At 34.5% G+C, this 19,027-nt stretch overlaps 1 protein-coding gene across 1 annotated transcript in view; it reads right to left on the reverse strand.

Annotated features, from left to right (window-relative positions):
• Window positions 1-19,027, reverse strand: part of LOC149806253 (phosphatidylinositol 3,4,5-trisphosphate 3-phosphatase and dual-specificity protein phosphatase PTEN-like) — a 100,515-nt gene that overhangs the window by 66,865 nt on the left and 14,623 nt on the right. The window contains exon 2 of the mRNA XM_089951197.1: window positions 12,665-12,749. Within this exon, the coding sequence (XP_089807323.1) occupies window positions 12,665-12,749 (85 nt within the window). The remainder of the gene's footprint in view (window positions 1-12,664; window positions 12,750-19,027) is intronic.

Below are 19,027 nucleotides of genomic sequence, written 5' to 3' on the forward strand. Positions count from 1 at the left end.
TCATATTCTTTGGCAAAATAACAAGATTTTAAAATTATCTGCTCCAGTGGACATATTTTATGTCAGCTTTTTCACCATTTTCATTTAGGACAAAGTAGTTTTTTGGTGAAAACCCCATACCATGATCATCATCCATTCAGGGGGGAGTAGTGACAACCCCATACCATGATCATCATCCATTCATGGAAATAGTGACAACCCCATACCATGATCATAATCCATTTAGGTGGGAGTAGTGACAACCCCAAACCATGATCATCATCCATTCAGGGGGGAGTAGTGACAACCCCATACCATGATCATCATCCATTCAGGGGGAGTAGTGACAACCCCATACCATGATCATCATCCATTCAGGGGGAGTAGTGACAACCCCATACCATAATTATCATCCATTCAGAGGGAGTAGTGACAACCCCATAACATAATGATCATACATTCTGGGGGAGTAGTGACAACAAGAACTGTGACATTCATCATCACAGCAGTATTGGATATATGGCTGGCACCATTTTCATGTAGGACTAATAGGTATCATAAGAAGTCAACTGGTGAAAACCCCATATTGATATAGTCATCCATTTAGGAGGAGTAGAGATAACAATATTTTCAAGATGGTCACATACTGGGCATCAAAGCAGCACCATTTTAATTTCAGATCAACAAAACAATATAGTGAAACCCCCATGCTGATAAAAGCATTCACGCTGGAGAAGTAGTGATAACAGGATTTTCAAATGGCCATTATGGTGGCCGTATTGGACCATGCTTTGACACCATTTATTTTCATTTAGGACCATCTGGATATCATAAGCCTTTTGATGAAACTCCATGTCAACAGGCCTTTTCATTCAGGAATAGCAATAACAAGATTTGCAAGATGGCTTCTGTATGGTGAAAATATTGGATGTCAGATTGGCAACATTTTCGTTTTAGACCAACTGCTGCAATAACAAGATTTTAAAACTATCTGTTGTGATATTGTACATCAGCTGGGTATGATTTTCATTAAGGTCAAAGTAGGTATCATAAGTCTTTCAATGAAAACCCCATATCCATATGGCTTTCAAAAGTCTTTCAATGAAAACCCCATATCCATATAGCTTTCTGTTCAGGTGGAGTTGTGACAAGAGCGCCCAATTTAAAGCAGCATTTTGCCAGAAATATGATAAGCAATGCTTTGCAAAAACACCACAATGCTCCATAGACACAAAAGTAATACTGTAGATGTTTATCTCATCTGTTTTCTTGTCCGATCAGCTGATTTGTTCCAATGCCTACATCTGTTGTAGCTATTGACTACATATAAAACCACCATTTAAGTTTACATGCTATTTTTGAACACGAAATAATTTTTATACATTCTGAGACATGCTTTCACAGAGAATATTGCAGTAATTTAGATATGGTTCAACACAGCCTCTACAGCATCTTATCCAATCTGTCACTGACACATGTGGTTTTGATTTGTATTTGATGTATTTTTCTACAATGAGCATGAATATGTTCATTCCACTGCAAATTGTTCTCATCAATTACTACCATGATTTTGTTCTGGCTGACAATTTAGCAAAATGTATCATTCAATTTAAGACTCGGTTTACAATATACTTAGTTTGCTCTCAGTTGCTTAGTCATAATAATTAAGCTTTGGATTTCTCAGTATTTATCTTCATGCCATTTTCTGAACACAAGGAATCTAATTTATCCACAACCAGCAGCAAAGATACCTCTAGGTCAAACTTGAATTGTTTAAAATCAGAGGGTTGTGTTTGCATACAGATCAGGAGATAAAATGCAGATGCTAATTTTAAAGGCAAGTCATTAATGAAAAGGAGTGGAGTCAGTATAAGCCCCTGTGGTACTCCATGCAACTGACTCCTCTTAAGAAAGGTTTCCATATACTATGATGCATTGTGATCTATCTGTGATGAAAACCATTTTAAAGGCAAGTCATTAATGAACAGAAGGAAAAGGAGTGGAGTCAGTATAAGCCCCTGTGGTACTCAATGCAAATGACTCCACTTAAGAAAGGTTCCCATATAGTATGATGCGCTGTGATCTATTTGTGATAAAAAACATTTTGTTATAAAGCTTCAATTTATTGATAAGAATAGTGCGATCTACAAAGTCAAAGCTTCCAAAGGTTAAAAAGTATTGTTCCCTATAATTTCCCCATGTCAAGAGCTGCCATGAAAACTAAAGCTGTCACACACAAGTGATTTCCACTGAAACTATATTGGTTAATATGAATTATCATCAACATGTTTCCGAGCAGTTTAAAGAGAATCAGTAAGACAGATACAGGTCTGTAGTAACTGTGATACAAAGGGTCCAAAATATCATGGATGGGCAGGAATGCATGCATACAATATTCTCCACACTGCTATTTCTATGGGACATTTAAAAAAAAACCATAAAAAAACTGATTTGCAGGTGATTTCTTGCTTGATATAGTGTCTCTTGTTTTTCCATTTTGTAAGGATAAATGAACTTTATTCATTACAGCTCCTATTATGACTTGGGGTAATTGTTAATGGTAATTACAATTTGTTGTAATGTTTTTAAACATTCACAAGCCAGATATTTTAAAAATACAAGTTATTGTAAGTTTGGTGATCACAGTCAAAATTAACATGTAATTGATATTAATGTTTGATTACTACAAGATTACATTTTTAACACATTAACCCCTGGAGGTTTTTGTCGCTTTTTGTCTGAAATTTGAGTAGGAAACACATTTTGAAAGCTATTTCTGAATAAATCCTAAAATAACAACTTCCATGTGATCTTAAAAAATAACATACTGCCAAGTTGTGTTAGAAACATTGTTTTTCATTGGCTATTTGGCTCATGCATGAGCAGAAGGGTAAAAGCTGGAGTTCTTTTTTTTTTGCTTAATGGACCCATTATTTTTGTATCGAGACCACTCTTTATTCCAAATGCCCATCTTATCCTATTTTTTCCAAAGGTTCATCTGTCTTTCTGCAGTTCATATTGGTCTGCCTTAGATCTGAGATCAAAATGTATAAAATCTGGACACAAAACTGAATTCTGACCATGGGCAAATTTTGGGTAGAAAAAAAAAAATCAGGTCCAAAAAGTGAGGTTTTCCCCTCTGTATTTTGTAGTGCGACTAGAAATTCCAGATTTTTTGGTATCATTGTAGAGCTACATCTGTCTACCTTTCTATAATACCACCCATTTAAGTGTATCATACATGCCCTTGACGCTACAGAGCTCGGCAGTAGGCTACTACCTCCTGCCACTTAAACTTGTCACCAGGGGTTAATGTGTTAAAACATACTGTGACCTTAAAATTTGGATCGAGTTTGAGAGCTTTTTCAAAACTGAATGAATAAGTATTTAGATAAATTAAATATAAAAACTGAATTATTTAATTACTTAACTACAGTTTTACACTCATGGTGTTCCCGTTAACCTCATTTGTGCATCAGAGAACCTGAATATTTTAATCTGATCCCCACCTGTGACACCAAGGTCTGGTGTTTTTAATACTCAATCTGAAACCAGTTCTAACACCAATGGAATTTTTACTCAAATTCTTGCACCCACTGAGGTAACAGTGACTAATTTCACCACACAACCTATTTTGGAAATACAGCACTTCCTCATTATAAATCCCTTCATTATAACACAGCTCGTTTCATTCAGATGTAGTATGAATATGTACTTAATGACGAGGTAACCTCATTGTAAGGAGGCATACACTATGGCTCCCATGAACAAAATTATTATGAGCGAGTCCTGTACAATTATAATTATATAACTGTACAGTGGGTACAGTGCTTCATTTTTATAAGCCTATTCATGTAAACCGTACAAAGACCAGCAATGACAGGGAGTTTTAACTGAGGTTTGTTCCAACAAAACATGAATCATTATAGTGCATACAAATCTAAATGATGTAAAATAATGCTCTAATTGGTTCTCATTAGCTAAATTTGGTTCTCATAACCTAACTTAAGTATGTGTGTGATTTAGATTTTTAATGTAGCTTTAGCAATTTTTCAGTCATCGCTACGATGTCTGCAGTGTGACAGTTTATAGTGATGTCTAGCACTGGGGCATCATGTCACAGACATGTAACATGATGTCCCACCCTGTCACATTATCCTGACATCAGGCGGACCAGTCCCTAACACTAACCTCTTAATGTCGAGCACCAAGTGAGGCAGCTGTTAGTACCATTTCTGTAAGTCTTTGGTATGACTCGGCCGGTGATCAAACCCACAACCTCCTGCATCTGAGGTGGAAATTCACAGTACTTTTATGGGCTGATCATACAAGTAACCTCAGAAAGCAGTAGGACTGGGTTGACCTAATCTGTCACAGTAAATTACATTTTGTCATTTTGTAAACTATTTGACCCTATCTGAAAACCATGCAAGTCCATTTCAGCAATGCATCGCAGTAAGATTATCAATGCTGTCAAGGAAATAAGGGGAAATAACTCCTGAGTGACGTGAATGACATCTGTTCAAATTTCTTTATCAAAGATTTATTTCCATATCTGTAATGTGAGGTAGTTTCTTTTTATTTGTTCTAACAAAGTATTTGTTTTGTTTCTACAGATACAACTGTTGTGGGTACACACAATCAAGTGTCACATGACATGATGGATATCATACATTTCCAAATGTGAAATATATGGATATATTTTTCACATGTGAAAATTCAGGAATAAAAAAAAAATGAAAATTATTTCGCCAAAAATTCTCTATATTTCACACTTAAGTATATAATAAATTCATTTACTGAAGCTGTTTTAACATAAAAACTGACACAATAACAACAAATTACTTTTTTCCAAAAGTAGTTTGAAAGTCTAACACACCTACCTGAAGTGCATCAATAATGATGATATGAATAATATGAATATATTACTGATTGAATGCTAAATTTAAAAAATATTACTAACTGCATGTTAAATTAAAACAAAAATATTACTGACTGCATGTTAAATTAAAAAAAATATTATGACTGCATGTTAAATTAAAAAAAATATTATGACTGCATGTTAAATTAAAAAAAATATTACTGACTGCATGTTAAATTAAAAAAAAATATTACTGACTGCATGTTAAATTAAAACAAAAATATTACTGACTGCATGTTAAATTAAAACAAAAATATTACTGACTGCATGTTAAATTAAAAAAAAATTAAATTTAAAAAAATATTACTGACTGCATGTTAAATTAAAACAAAAATATTACTGACTGCATGTCAAATTAAAAAAAAAAAATAAATTAAAAAAAATATTACTGATTCCATGTTAAATTATATAAAAAAATATGTATAAGGGTTGATTAGAATTTTCAAAAACAAATGCGATGTCTTCTAAATAAACCAACATACATCATAAAAATTCACTGACTATAATTGACAATGTCCCAATTAAGGAGGTGATGTCATTTTTAATTTGATGTCACAAGCTTAGTCATGTCATCCTTTTCTATATAATAATAATAATAATAATAATAATAATAATAATAATAATGCTTTATTTATAGAGGGTGATTCATTAGTCAAGGACTATTCTCCCTTGAGGCTATATGTACATGTGTTGGCAAAGTGTCAAATGAGTCCATTTTTGAATCATGTAATTATAAATTTTATGGAAAGATATCCTTAACACAGATAAAAGCCGCCTGACAGTGTTTGTGCACCTAAAGCACTTCTCAGAACCAGTACATGGATGAACTGCTTTAGTCATGGAAGGGAGAAAACAATATAGTAAAAGGCAGCCATCTCTTCAAAAGAAAAGTCCATTCTGTGGAAATATATATGAAGGTAGAGAGACGTACATGTATTACTATCTGAGAGGCAGCAGACAAGTTTGATATCTAATATGCATAGGGCTTGTGCCCACTGGTCACTTGATAAAAAACAAATGGGTTAAAGGCAAGATATACAGAGAATTATTACACAAATGAATGTCTTGCCAAATTGGCTGGAAAGGTTGTGTGCATTATGTTCATCACACACAAAGAAGCACATATATGTATCATCCAAGAACACAACAGTGAATGGCAATATTCTGTCCAAGCAATTTTTATATAATTTATACAATTATTTTATATTTAGGTTATTCACACACACACACACACACACACAAAATCCACTTCATTTTGCATTTTGGACAACCAAAACCTATTGGCAATATTAATTTTATTGCAGATGGATTAGCAAAAACAAGATTTTCTAGTTGGCCATTGTGATGGCAGTATTGGACATCAGCACCATTTTCATTTAGAACCAAGTAGAAAACATAATTCTGGTGAAAACCCAATGGCAAGGCAAAATAAATGTGTTTCCAGTCAGCTAACAGTGCCTGTTTCTCATTGCTGACTACAGCACTATTCCCCTCCCTGGTAAAAATCTCTCTTTCCTCCCAAAAAAACCCCATTTAATATACAGTATATATCACAGTTCCTACGCTTTTCTAAAGATAAATTTCCAGGTCATTTCCAGGTTGAAATTAATTTTTTCAAGGTTCACATATGACCATTACTAAATGGAATTAAAATAAGTTTTTGATGATAAAATATGCATTTTCTAACGCTAACGATGGTTCTCTTTCAAGACTCTCCAAAACATCTAAGTTGGAAAAGATGATCATGTACACATGAAACAAGTTTAGACTAAATTCCTATAATTTGGCATGTAAAGTCATTTCAATGAACAGAACAAAATTTATAACTTTGCTGACCTGCATTATGTTGCTATGTGTAAACAGAATTCTATAGCAATACCTATGTATGTTATACAAATGAAACATTTGCTATTACAGTATGAAGAAAAAAACAATAAAAGCAAAGTATTATAATCTTATCTTGTAACAAAAGAGTGTAACCCTGTATTTATCTGTGCCAATAAAATCCCAAACAAGATTTTTCAAACAACATAAACTCCTTAAGATGATTTGATTAAAAACTATTCATTAAAAAACATTTACAAATGGGCTGATTTAAATTCTGACGAAAGAACTTTGAAATTATATGCTGTACTGTTGCATAAACAAGGACTGAATTTTCTGTAAAATCAAGTTGTCTTCTTGTAATTCGATAAACCAGTCCCCTAACCTGTAGTGATACAGGGACTAGTATTGTTATTTAATATATAATACAAGGGATGACAATTTCCCATTTCTTCTGCGTTCTATTTACAGTCGAACCCACTTATCTCGACCTCGGTTAACTCGCCAACCCTATTAAGTCGACGTTTTTGAAGTGGAACCGCCAAATTCTCTCTTTGTCTTAGCATTTTCTCATCGGTTATGTCGATTCTTTAATGTTGCCGAACCCTAATATCTCGAGCACAAAAGAAGGCCAAATTTGGCACTTAACGTCGGTTATCTCACTCCCCATGACCAATCGCCGGCTTTTGAAAATGTTAGTTATCGATGCCACTTCACCATCTCACTACCGTATTTTCGCGTATATAAGACGTGTCTTATACAGTTTTATGTACCTCTCACCCAGGGTGCGTCTTATCTAAGTATTTTTTAACACGAACGAACGGTACAGTGTGTGATATTGAAGGACGATTATTGCGGTCGATATTCACGTTTCACGATTTTCATTCCTAGTTGTAAAAACAACTGGGTAAGTGTTCAGTAATTACCACGTGTACCAATCCAATGCATGGCCTGGGATCGTCCTGGGCTTCGCCAATGTCGCAAAATTGCGATTTTTTTCCCTTATTGGCGACAAAAATGTCCCATCTGGCGATTTTTTTGGCGACAGACTTCTTGGTTATTTAATTTGTACAAACAATCATGGATTTGGACTGGATAAATTAAAAGGGAGAACGAAAGGAAGCCACAATATGATATGATAAAAAGTTAAAACAGATGTTCTATGATGTATGTATCAAGGCAAAGTTTGTCAATTAATTTACAACTGGCTGTGATATTTTGAAGAAGGAGTATGTCACCAAACATAAATCCAGGCGGTGTAAATAATATTTGTGCATTTTACTCATTGATCTTTTCCTTTTGCCATCAATCCCGTGTTACGGTTACAGAGACTTAAACTCCGCAAGAAGAAATAGCAAACAACAAATAAACAAGTTTTGCATAATTAAAAATAATTATTTATTTCTCAAAATACAGAAGTGAAAGAATCCCTATATTGGGTGTTAACTTATGCTACAGTAATATATACGGTCCAATATTGCCAGGTGTTGACTCGTGCAAGTTTCTTTCGTGCGAATGGAGATCCTATTTTGCAAGAACACGGTCTTTAGAGCATGCCGATCGCTTCATCAAACAAATCGCGGCAACGCTGTTGTATAAAAAAAAACTCCAAAAACACGTAAGCACATCATGTACATAAAGAAATTTCAAGCACATGTTAATATATTGCCGCCATATTGGTTTTCGTTTATCTCGATCATCGGTTATCTCAACGCTTTTTGGCAAACCCCTAGGCCGGCGACATAACCGGGTTCAACTGTAAATCTGAAACCAATGTTTCAAGCTACAGGTACATACCACTGTGTAATGGTTTCGCACCAAAGTTCAGCTCAGAGATTCTACATTTTGGACAAAAATTTGGTGTACAACATATTGGAAGTCCATTTTCTAATCTGGGTTTTCTCCAAATATTCCACCGACATTTTTCATATTGTGACATTTAGTGTGGGGTCAGAGCAACTGCATAACGAAAATTTAGAAATTGCCACCACTGTGCAGTAGCGACATATGGTGGTCACTAACAAGCAGGCCTGAAAATCTTAACAATGTTATAATGACTTATACCTGCAAGAAATCAATAGGAAAATGATTTCTTCTCAGAAATGGCAAGTATTATAATCATTACATCTTTAATCCACTGACAGACCAAACGAAACCACAGAATAGATGAAACCTGACCTTGTAGTTGCCATTTGCATAACTAGTCACTTGATTTCACAAATCTCAAACAACTGCATCGGAAGTCAAACAATTTTGAAGTGAAAGTCTGATACATATTGTAAAAACCAGGAAGAACACATAATTCTTAACATATTTATTTTAAGAACAACGACAAGAAACCTGTTGCTGTCACAGTAATGTGTCCAGTCAGATCCATCAAGTGGAGGGCACATCAATGTTGTATTCACATGATACAACAAAACCCCAGTAGTTGTTCACGTGATCAGATTGGTCTATGACTTAATAAATCTTCTGCTATTTTAGATATCATAACATTCATAATCAGTTTAAGTATTGCAACCTCATCTGTCCCCAAAATAATGGAAAACTGAAAAAGTAACTTCTATTCACAAATCTGGTACTAAGGATGATGCTGATAACTACCGGCCAATCTCAATACTACCAAACTTTTCAAAATTGATGTCCATGACTCATTCATGTCATATTTAACCAAACACTTGCTGTTACACCCTAATCAACCAGGCTTTAGACAGAAACATTCATGAGAGACTACCTTGATCTCCTTAACTGATAAATGGCTTCAAGAACTTAACCAAGGTAGAATTTTCAGGAAAGCTTTTGACATGGAAGATCATGAAATCCTTGTGAAGAAACTGAAAATCAACCAATGTGATGAAAGAACAGTTAGATGGTTTACTTCTTACTTCAGTGAGAGAACACAACATGTTTACATAAATAATGTTCTGTCTGAACTTGAAACAATTAGATATGGGGTACAACAAGGCTCAATTCAAGGTATATTACTATTTATCAATGACCTACCATTTTTCACTAAGGGATGCAATATGATCTACAGATCTCTATGCAGATGACACAACACTGTCAGACATCCAAAACACAAAGCATTAACTCAAAATTTCTTTACAGAATGCTCTAAACAAACTGGACAACTGGTGCACATGCAATGGCATGGAAGTAAACACTGGTAAAACTAAAATATTACTTATCTTAACACAGCAAAAAAAGGACAAATCTTAATAGTAATGAACTATGTCTGACATGGAAGAATAAAAATTTGCAAATGGTCTGTCAGAATGACTACTTGGTGTTTTGGTAATAACCTACCATGGACTGAACATATCAAACATATCAGTAGAAAAAGTCAATTCAAGTTTGTGGCTTCTCAGTAGAAAAAGACATTTTCTCCCTGAAAGGCACAGAAAACTATTTTATAACAGTTACATACAATCCTATTTAGACTACTGTAATACAGTATAGCGTAATTCAAATGATAAAAACATAGCAAAGCTGGCACATCTTCAAAAAAGAACATTTGGGCTAATATCAATCAAGAAAAAAGCAAGGAAAATTTAGCTGGTAAGTTACAAATATTCCTATCAAAGACTGAATCCATTTGAGAAAAACCAAATTAATGTACAGGATATCCCATAATAGTGCTCGTGAATATTTACAATCACTATTCCAGTATAGGCTACCTGGTAATACTCCCCACCTGTGATCCATGGCTTCCAAACAGTATAAAATTCCCTAACCAAATAAGGAATTATTTTTAAAAAGTTTCCAATACTCGGGAACTTTGCTCTGGAATAGTATTCTAGCTGAGATTAGAAATGCCCAATCTATTTCCTTCTCCCAAACCCAATAAATCCAGTGGCTTCAGGGAAGCAGCTAAAATAAATAAATTCCTTTGTATGAGGCCCTCAAGGTAGATTAGTTTTTAGCTAATTGTGTTACCCTCTTTAAATAAGGTCATTATTATTATTTATTTATTATGGAATAAATATAGAGACTTTAGTGTTCTTTCGTTTATGTATTTTCATTACAACGGAAATACAACTTTCATTTAACGTTTTATTTTATTCTACAACATTTGAAAATGTGGGTTGTGAGATTTGTGTACTCGTGTGACTAGCAATGCAAATCCAAGTAACAGGTCAAAATTCATGAATATCATGTCTTTCAGCAGATTAATGATATAATAAAGATTTAAATACTCTCAATTTCTGAGAAAATAAATAATTTTCATATCAATTTCATGCAGGTAAGCTTGCCGCCACCATGTTGGCCTCTTCTGATGGTAAACTAGTTTTCATAACTTCCAAGTAAGGAAAAATGTCAACCTGCCTGTGGAAAAAATCTACTAGATGATTCTAATGCAGTGGCTTAATATTATATTTCACTCCGAGGATATAGCAACAAGATTTTCAAGATGGACACAGTAGAGACCACATTGGACATCAATCAGCACCATTTTCATTCATACCTCATGTTGATATGACCGTCCATTCAGCTGGAGCAGTGACAAGATGGCCAATCCAAATAATATTCATCAGATGGACACCATTTTCATCCATGTATATCTTACATGTATTAAGTCTTCTCACAAAAACCCATGTCATTTAGAACCATGTAGATCTTACATGTATTAAGTCTTCTCACAAAAAACCCCCATGTCATTTAGAACCATGTATATCTTACATGTATTAAGTCTTCTCACGAAAACCCCATGTCATTTAGAACCATGAATATCTTACATGTATGAAGTCTTCTCACAAAAACCCAAGTCATTTAGAACCATGTAGATCTTACATGTGTTAAGGCTTCTCACAAAAACCCCATGTCATTTAGAACCATGTATATCTTACATGTATGAAGTCTTCTCACAAAAACCCGTCATTTAGAACCATGTAGATCTTACATGTGTTAAGTCTTCTCACAAAAACCCATGTCATTTAGAACCATGTAGATCTTACATGTATTAAGACTTCTCACAAAAAACCCATGTCATTTAGAACCATGTATTAAGTCTTCTCACGAAAAAAACCATTATATATACCACATTTCAATCAGTAGGAGTAGTGATAACATGAGTTTCAAAATGGACACGCTAGTTATATTGGACAACTAATCAGCAGCATTTTCGTTCAGGTCCAATTAAACATCATTAAAAGTCAAAGTGAAAGCACATGTTGATATGACTATTCAAGACTAGTGGTGATGAGATTTTCAAGATAGCCACTGTGGCAGCCATATTGGATGGCCGAGTGGCACAATCTTCATTTCGGATGAATGTGTGTATGGTTACATGGTAATCATCCAAGCAGTTTTTAAGAAGTAGCAATAATGATCTTTTGCTATAGACTGGCTATGGATGAGAGACAACAGACCATCTCAATGGCTCTTCTGACCTTCGACCATTCAGGCTAATAAAAATTATTGTAAATAGGTAACTCTTTACCATGTCTGTTACAGAAGATTTTGATTAACACCTGTGTATGAAATGGCATCAACATATTCACCTTTCTCGTATGTATAAATAATAATAATAATAATGAGGACTTTGTATAGCGCCTAATCTACGACATTAGACAACACCTATAAGATAAAAAACATATAATGATATGATTACAATAACAAACACCATGAAATTAGAAAACATAAAAAACATGCTGAGAATATTTAAGGTGGGTCTTTAAGTTTGTTCTTGCAGTTGAAATAAGTGAGCTTTGAGAGCACTCTAATAAATATATCCAACAATCCCTCATTATAAGGACCTTCGTTATGACAGTTCCCGACGTGAGGCAATTATGATAATAGATCTCATTATATTGAGTATCATTAAATTATACGAATCTGTAATTCATTATAATGCAGCCTTACTAAAGGGCATTATCCTCTAGGGCTCCCATTATAAAGAGTGAATATATATATATATATCTTTTCTTTTGATATACCTACTTGATCACGTCATCCAAATGGTTCCTGTAGACACCTTCCAGTTTCTCAGCAGGAAAGCCCATGGCAATGATGTTTGGATAGATATCTAATCACCTTGGTCAAGGAATCTAATTTCCAGCAAATGTACTTTTATTTCCCCTAATGGTTTATGCCAGAGGTGGGCAAACTTTCCAGTGCAAGTGCCACATACACAAATTTACACCTTGTCGCGGGCCGCATAGTTCATTAAGTAAAATAATTAATATTTGAAATAGCAAAAACAAAAGGTTTTTCTAAATAACATCTAATTCATTTTCAGTTGTTAACATGTTGTTAATATTTGAAAACTTAAACTTAAACTTCAAAAGAAGCACATTTATTTGATAAACAGAGTAACATAATCAGTGCAAATGATGACTTGTTCCTAGGCCGCATGAAAGCCCTTGGCAGGCCGCATGCGGCCCGCTGGCCGTAGTTTGCCCACCCCTGGTCTATGCTGTGTAACCCAGAAAAAAAAGTCTTGACCCCTGATCTGGTTATCAACTTGGACTCAGTTCACAAGAGCATGTACTACAGTATATACTATGTATATAAATCTGGGTATCAATTTGGACTCGGTTCACAAGAGCATGTACTACAGTATATACTATGTATATAAATCTGGGTATCAATTTGGACTCAGTTCACAAGAGCATGTACTACAGTATATACTATGTATATAAATCTGGGTATCAATTTGGACTCGGTTCACAAGAGCATGTACTACAGTATATACTATGTATATAAACCTGGGTATCAATTTGGACTCGGTTCACAAGAGCATGTACTACAGTATATACTATGTATATAAATCTGGGTATCAATTTGGACTCAGTTCACAAGAGCATGTACTACAGTATATACTATGTATATAAATCTGGGTATCAATTTGGACTCAGTTCACAAGAGCATGTACTACAGTATATACTATGTATATAAATCTGGGTATCAATTTGGACTCAGTTCACAAGAGCATGTACTACAGTATATACTATGTATATAAATCTGGGTATCAATTTGGACTCGGTTCACAAGAGCATGTACTACAGTATATACCATGTATATAAACCTGGGTATCAATTTGGACTCGGTTCACAAGAGCATGTACTACAGTATATACTATGTATATAAACCTGGGTATCAATTTGGACTCAGTTCACAAGAGCATGTACTACAGTATATACTATGTATATAAATCTGGTTATCAATTTGGACTCAGTTCACAAGAGCATGTACTACAGTATATACTATGTATATAAATCTGGTTATCAATTTGGACTCAGTTCACAAGAGCATGTACTACAGTATATACTATGTATATAAATCTGGGTATCAATTTGGACTCAGTTCACAAGAGCATGTACTACAGTATATACTATGTATATAAATCTGGGTATCAATTTGGACTCAGTTCACAAGAGCATGTACTACAGTATATACTATGTATATAAATCTGGTTATCAATTTGGACTCAGTTCACAAGAGCATGTACTACAGTATATACTATGTATATAAATCTGGTTATCAATTTGGACTCAGTTCACAAGAGCATGTACTACAGTATATACTATGTATATAAATCTGGGTATCAATTTGGACTCAGTTCACAAGAGCATGTACTACAGTATATACTATGTATATAAATCTGGGTATCAATTTGGACTCGGTTCACAAGAGCATGTACTACAGTATATACTATGTATATAAATCTGGGTATCAATTTGGACTCGGTTCACAAGAGCATGTACTACAGTATATACTATGTATATAAATCTGGGTATCAATTTGGTTTTCCCTTCCCTATTTATCTACATGGGTCAATATAGCTCATATAATGTGATTGAGGATGTGTATGATGGACCATTTCGTAGGAAAATAAACCCATATCCCAAGGTCACAAGTTTGCCGTATGCCCCTCTGGCTTAAGGAAATTTCATTCCCTTAACATACATTATATTTTTTTCAGTATGCACTAATTCATAGCAACAGTTTGTTTATAGCTGTCATTATACACTAATTCCTAGCAAAAGATTGTTTATAGCTGTCATTATACACTAATTCCTAACAACAGTTTGTTTATAGCTGTCATTATACATTAATTCCTAGCAACAGTTTGTTTATAGCTGTCATTATACATTAATTCCTATCAACAGTTTGTTTATAGCTGTCATTGTCCAATAATTCCTATCAACAGTTTGTTTATAGCTGTCACTGTCCAATAATTCCTAGCAACAGCTTGTTTATAGCTGTCATTATACAAGAACCAAATACATTTCTGAATCCTCTACATATTTTATGACCTACATGTGAAATGAGGACAGAATGAGAGTCCCTTGTAAGGACTGAAACTCAATTGGTCCAGAAAAAATTTGTAGGAATTCAAGATAAGTCCCTTCTTAATCCCTTTAGGTGGCGCTATACAGTTTCGCATTTTGCATAGGGTTAGGAATTTAAAGAAAAAGAATGTCCCCGGCTTTCCTCACTGGTTATACTGGCTATTTAAAAAAGACCTTGTATATCTTAGGTATAATGCAAAGAACCTTTAATTCCCTTTATTTTGGTGTATGATTGATGGGTGTACTATGGGTTATAGAGTATACAGCTTGGCCTTACTTCAAATGTGCACCTTTCAAAAAAGTGCTAGCTCTACTTGGTCATTTTCACTTCCTGAACTTCAGAGGTCATTTGTATAAAAAAGAGCCGATAACTTTTTTTACATTTTATATATTTGGTAATTCATTCATTGCACTTTCAGAAGCTGGTATTGTCTAGTCTGGCAAAATTCATTTTCCCTATTTTAATAGCTGCTATGTATAGTGTACTTTAGACTAATTCAGACTGATTTTTTAACACAAGGGAGCAGTCATTTTAGTTAGCAGTGTGCTTAAATCATGTAAAATTTCCAAAAGTACAATATCCAAAAGAAATATCATCCACATTACATTAATGTAGCATAGAGGTATGCAAACATTCTCTCCACTGTGCATGTTTTAAATGCGAACTACTTCACCTTACATACGTCACTCTCTCAAAAGTACATATTATCTGGTGAGTGCCACCTTATATCATTTGGTGAACTTGGGTACTTTTGAGAAACTTGAACGTACCAAAATCTGGCAGCAGAATATTTCCTTAATGCTTGATATAGCATTTTCACATGTGCAGTTTACCTTGAACATGATTTAATAGAACTCATAACAGATTGTATCAGTCAATATATACATAAATGCTAAGTTTCATTCAATTCATAACTAATACATTTTTGAAGAAAAAGAAAGTTATTTAACTGGCATGATTCAAGTTATTCTTTAAATACAGTGAAACACCTCAAAACCAAACCTCAGTGTATCGAAACCTCAGTACATCAGAATCCCCTCAAGATCGACGTTTATTGCAGTCCCAAATTTCCTTCTTTAAATATCATTTTTTTTCTTCAGTAATTCAAAACCCATCTACTCTGAAAACCAAAACAACTTCAATCACAAATTTTAATTATACAATTTATAATTTTTTTAAAAACGCAACAAATATCAAACCTGGAAATGTATTGTTGGTACTAAATTCCTGACACACGTTGGACCAGATTATTTACAGCTAGCAATTACTCTAGTAGGCTTATCGGTGAGAAAATATCTAAATGGCAACAGATTTATAAACAATACTTGACATACACAGATTTAGGGTTGGCTATAAGCTAATCCAAAATCTTTGCACCATAAAAAGATTTAGTTTTTAAAGTAAATTATTAATAACTAAATACTTGTAAATAAGCCAATTAAGAAAGATTATGTTTATTTGCTTCCTATCTAACTGTGATTGGCTATTTATCTAATTGTGATTGATGCTACTTATTTGTATCCACAGACCAATTATTTAAAAAAATTAATATGCGGCATCACCTTTGATGTTTTACTCAAAGGCAAACTATATTCTAATAGATTCACTCAAATGATTTTCAAAGGAGAAAAAAATCATGACACACGTGTATATAAATAGCCAAGACTGTCATTTGTGCCATTCACCAATAAATTGTTTGATGTTCTTAAGTTTGTGGAGTTTTCTTTTCACAAACTTTGTATTAGAAATTTGCTGACTTAGACAACAACTTATGTCTGCATAAGGAATATTCTATTCAAAATTGGGCAAATGCAGGGCAGCTTTGGCTGCTTTATCTAACCTTTTACAACCCCTATATCCATGTACTAATATAACTAGGCAGCAAAGAGTACAGAACACTCTTCCAAGATTGTACCGGGAAATCATGTTCCTGTAATATCTGGGATATTAATGGTTTGTCACATTTAAGATTCTTTAAGGCAAGGAGAAGGAATCCCATGAAGACGATGAAATGGTCACGAGGGGAGGGGAGGAGGTAAAAGGGTTAGAGGTTTTGAAGAAGTTCAAAGTTTAGAATGCGGCTCATTTCTGCAGTAATAATTCAGGCTAGGAATTTTAAAATTTTTTATTGCACTGACCAAGATTCCAAGTTTTCCTTCAGATGTCTTTAAACATTGAACTGGTTTTTTTACCTCTGCACAAAAATCTTTAACTTGTTCCAGGATGGCAAGGCAATTTTACAAACCTGTTTTTAGTTTTTGCTACAAATCTACAATTGTGACCTCTATATGGAAAATGCCCTTGATGAAGTGAAAGAAAAGATTTGATTTAATATGAAATTGCAAAGTTACCAAACTGGAAAACTGAATCAATATTACTAAATACAGTGTATGCAGAGAAAGGAAACTGGCATGTGTTCTGACATCTAAAATGTACAGTATTGTTAAATTGTGACAGCTAAAGTTTCCTGTTAAACCCAAACAACTTAAATTTCCTGTTAAATTCACATCTCTTTAAATTCATGGGGGGGGGGGGTTTACTGTAATGAGTATTCAACTCTGACATCATCTGACTTCCTCACAGCATTCAGTAATGGGTCAAACATTTCCTTTAGCTTAATTAGTATTTTCTCCTTAACAAGTGACATAAGTCTACCTTATATTGCCTGCATGGCTTACATAATTTAACCGCTGACCATTTCACTAATCGCGTTTATGTAGTGGAATAAGAAAATACAGCTAAACTATCTTCCGAGCTATGTTTCATTTGATTTTACCTATTTTACCATATCCTTATCAACAACAAACATTATGAAGATAACAGCATAATTAATATGCACATATACTCCAGGTTTGATCAAAATCAAAGAAGAAATAGGACATCTGCCAATCACATGCAAGACTGTCTCAGTAATATCTCACTCATTATCAGACCCTTGCTGGGATACCTTGGTAGGTACGATATTTGATCTTTCAACTCTAAAATCAATCGAGTTCTTACTTATGCCCAGGCCCACGCCATCTACAAAGTTTGGAAAATGTAGTTGGTGGAAAACTAGTGTTACTGTGCATAAACTAAATTGGGAACAGAAGGCTGGATGGAATGTCATCATAAATTTATATGATCTGCCTTATGGTGAAGGCTGGACCAGGATGGATATCATCATACTGTAACACAATCTGCCTTATGGTGAAGGCTGGACCAGAATGGATATCATCATACTGTAACACGATCTGCCTTATGACGAAGGCTGGACCAGGATGGATATCATCATATTGTAAAACGATCTGCCTTATGGTGAAGGCTGGACCAGGATGGATATCATCATATTGTAACACGATCTGCCTTATGGTGAAGGCTGGACCAGGATGGATATCATCATATTGTAACACGATCTGCCTTATGGTGAAGGCCAGACCAGGATGGATATCATCATATTGTAACATGATCTGCCTTATGGTGAAGGCTGGACCAGTATGGATATCATCATATTGTAACATGATCTGCCTTACGGTGAAGGCTGGACCAGGATGGATATCATCATATTGTAACATGATCTGCCTTACGGTGAAGGCTGGACCAGGATGGATATCATCATATTGTAACATGATCTGCCTTATGGTGAAGGCTGGACCAGTATGGATATCATCATATTGTAACATGATCTGCCTTATGGTGAAGACTGGACCAGGATGGATATCATCATATTGTAACATGATCTGCCTTATGGTGAAGGCTGGACACGGATGGATATCATCATATTGTAACATGATCTGCCTTATGGTGAAGGCTGGACCAGTATGGATATCATCATATTGTAACACGATCTGCCTTATGGTGAAGGCTGGACCAGTATGGATATCATCATATTGTAACATGATCTGCCTTATGGTGAAGCCTTGAAGGACAATACTAAAACTGAAGCAACATCAAAATCTGGAACAAAAACACATTTTCCAGGACAATTAATAATCAAGGATGTAAATGTGGTCTGTTTTGTTACAACTT

The sequence above is a fragment of the Sinohyriopsis cumingii genome, chromosome 2 (genome assembly GCF_028554795.1).
Source record: "Sinohyriopsis cumingii isolate HCF-2022 chromosome 2, ASM2855479v2, whole genome shotgun sequence".
Taxonomy (NCBI): domain Eukaryota; kingdom Metazoa; phylum Mollusca; class Bivalvia; order Unionida; family Unionidae; genus Sinohyriopsis; species Sinohyriopsis cumingii.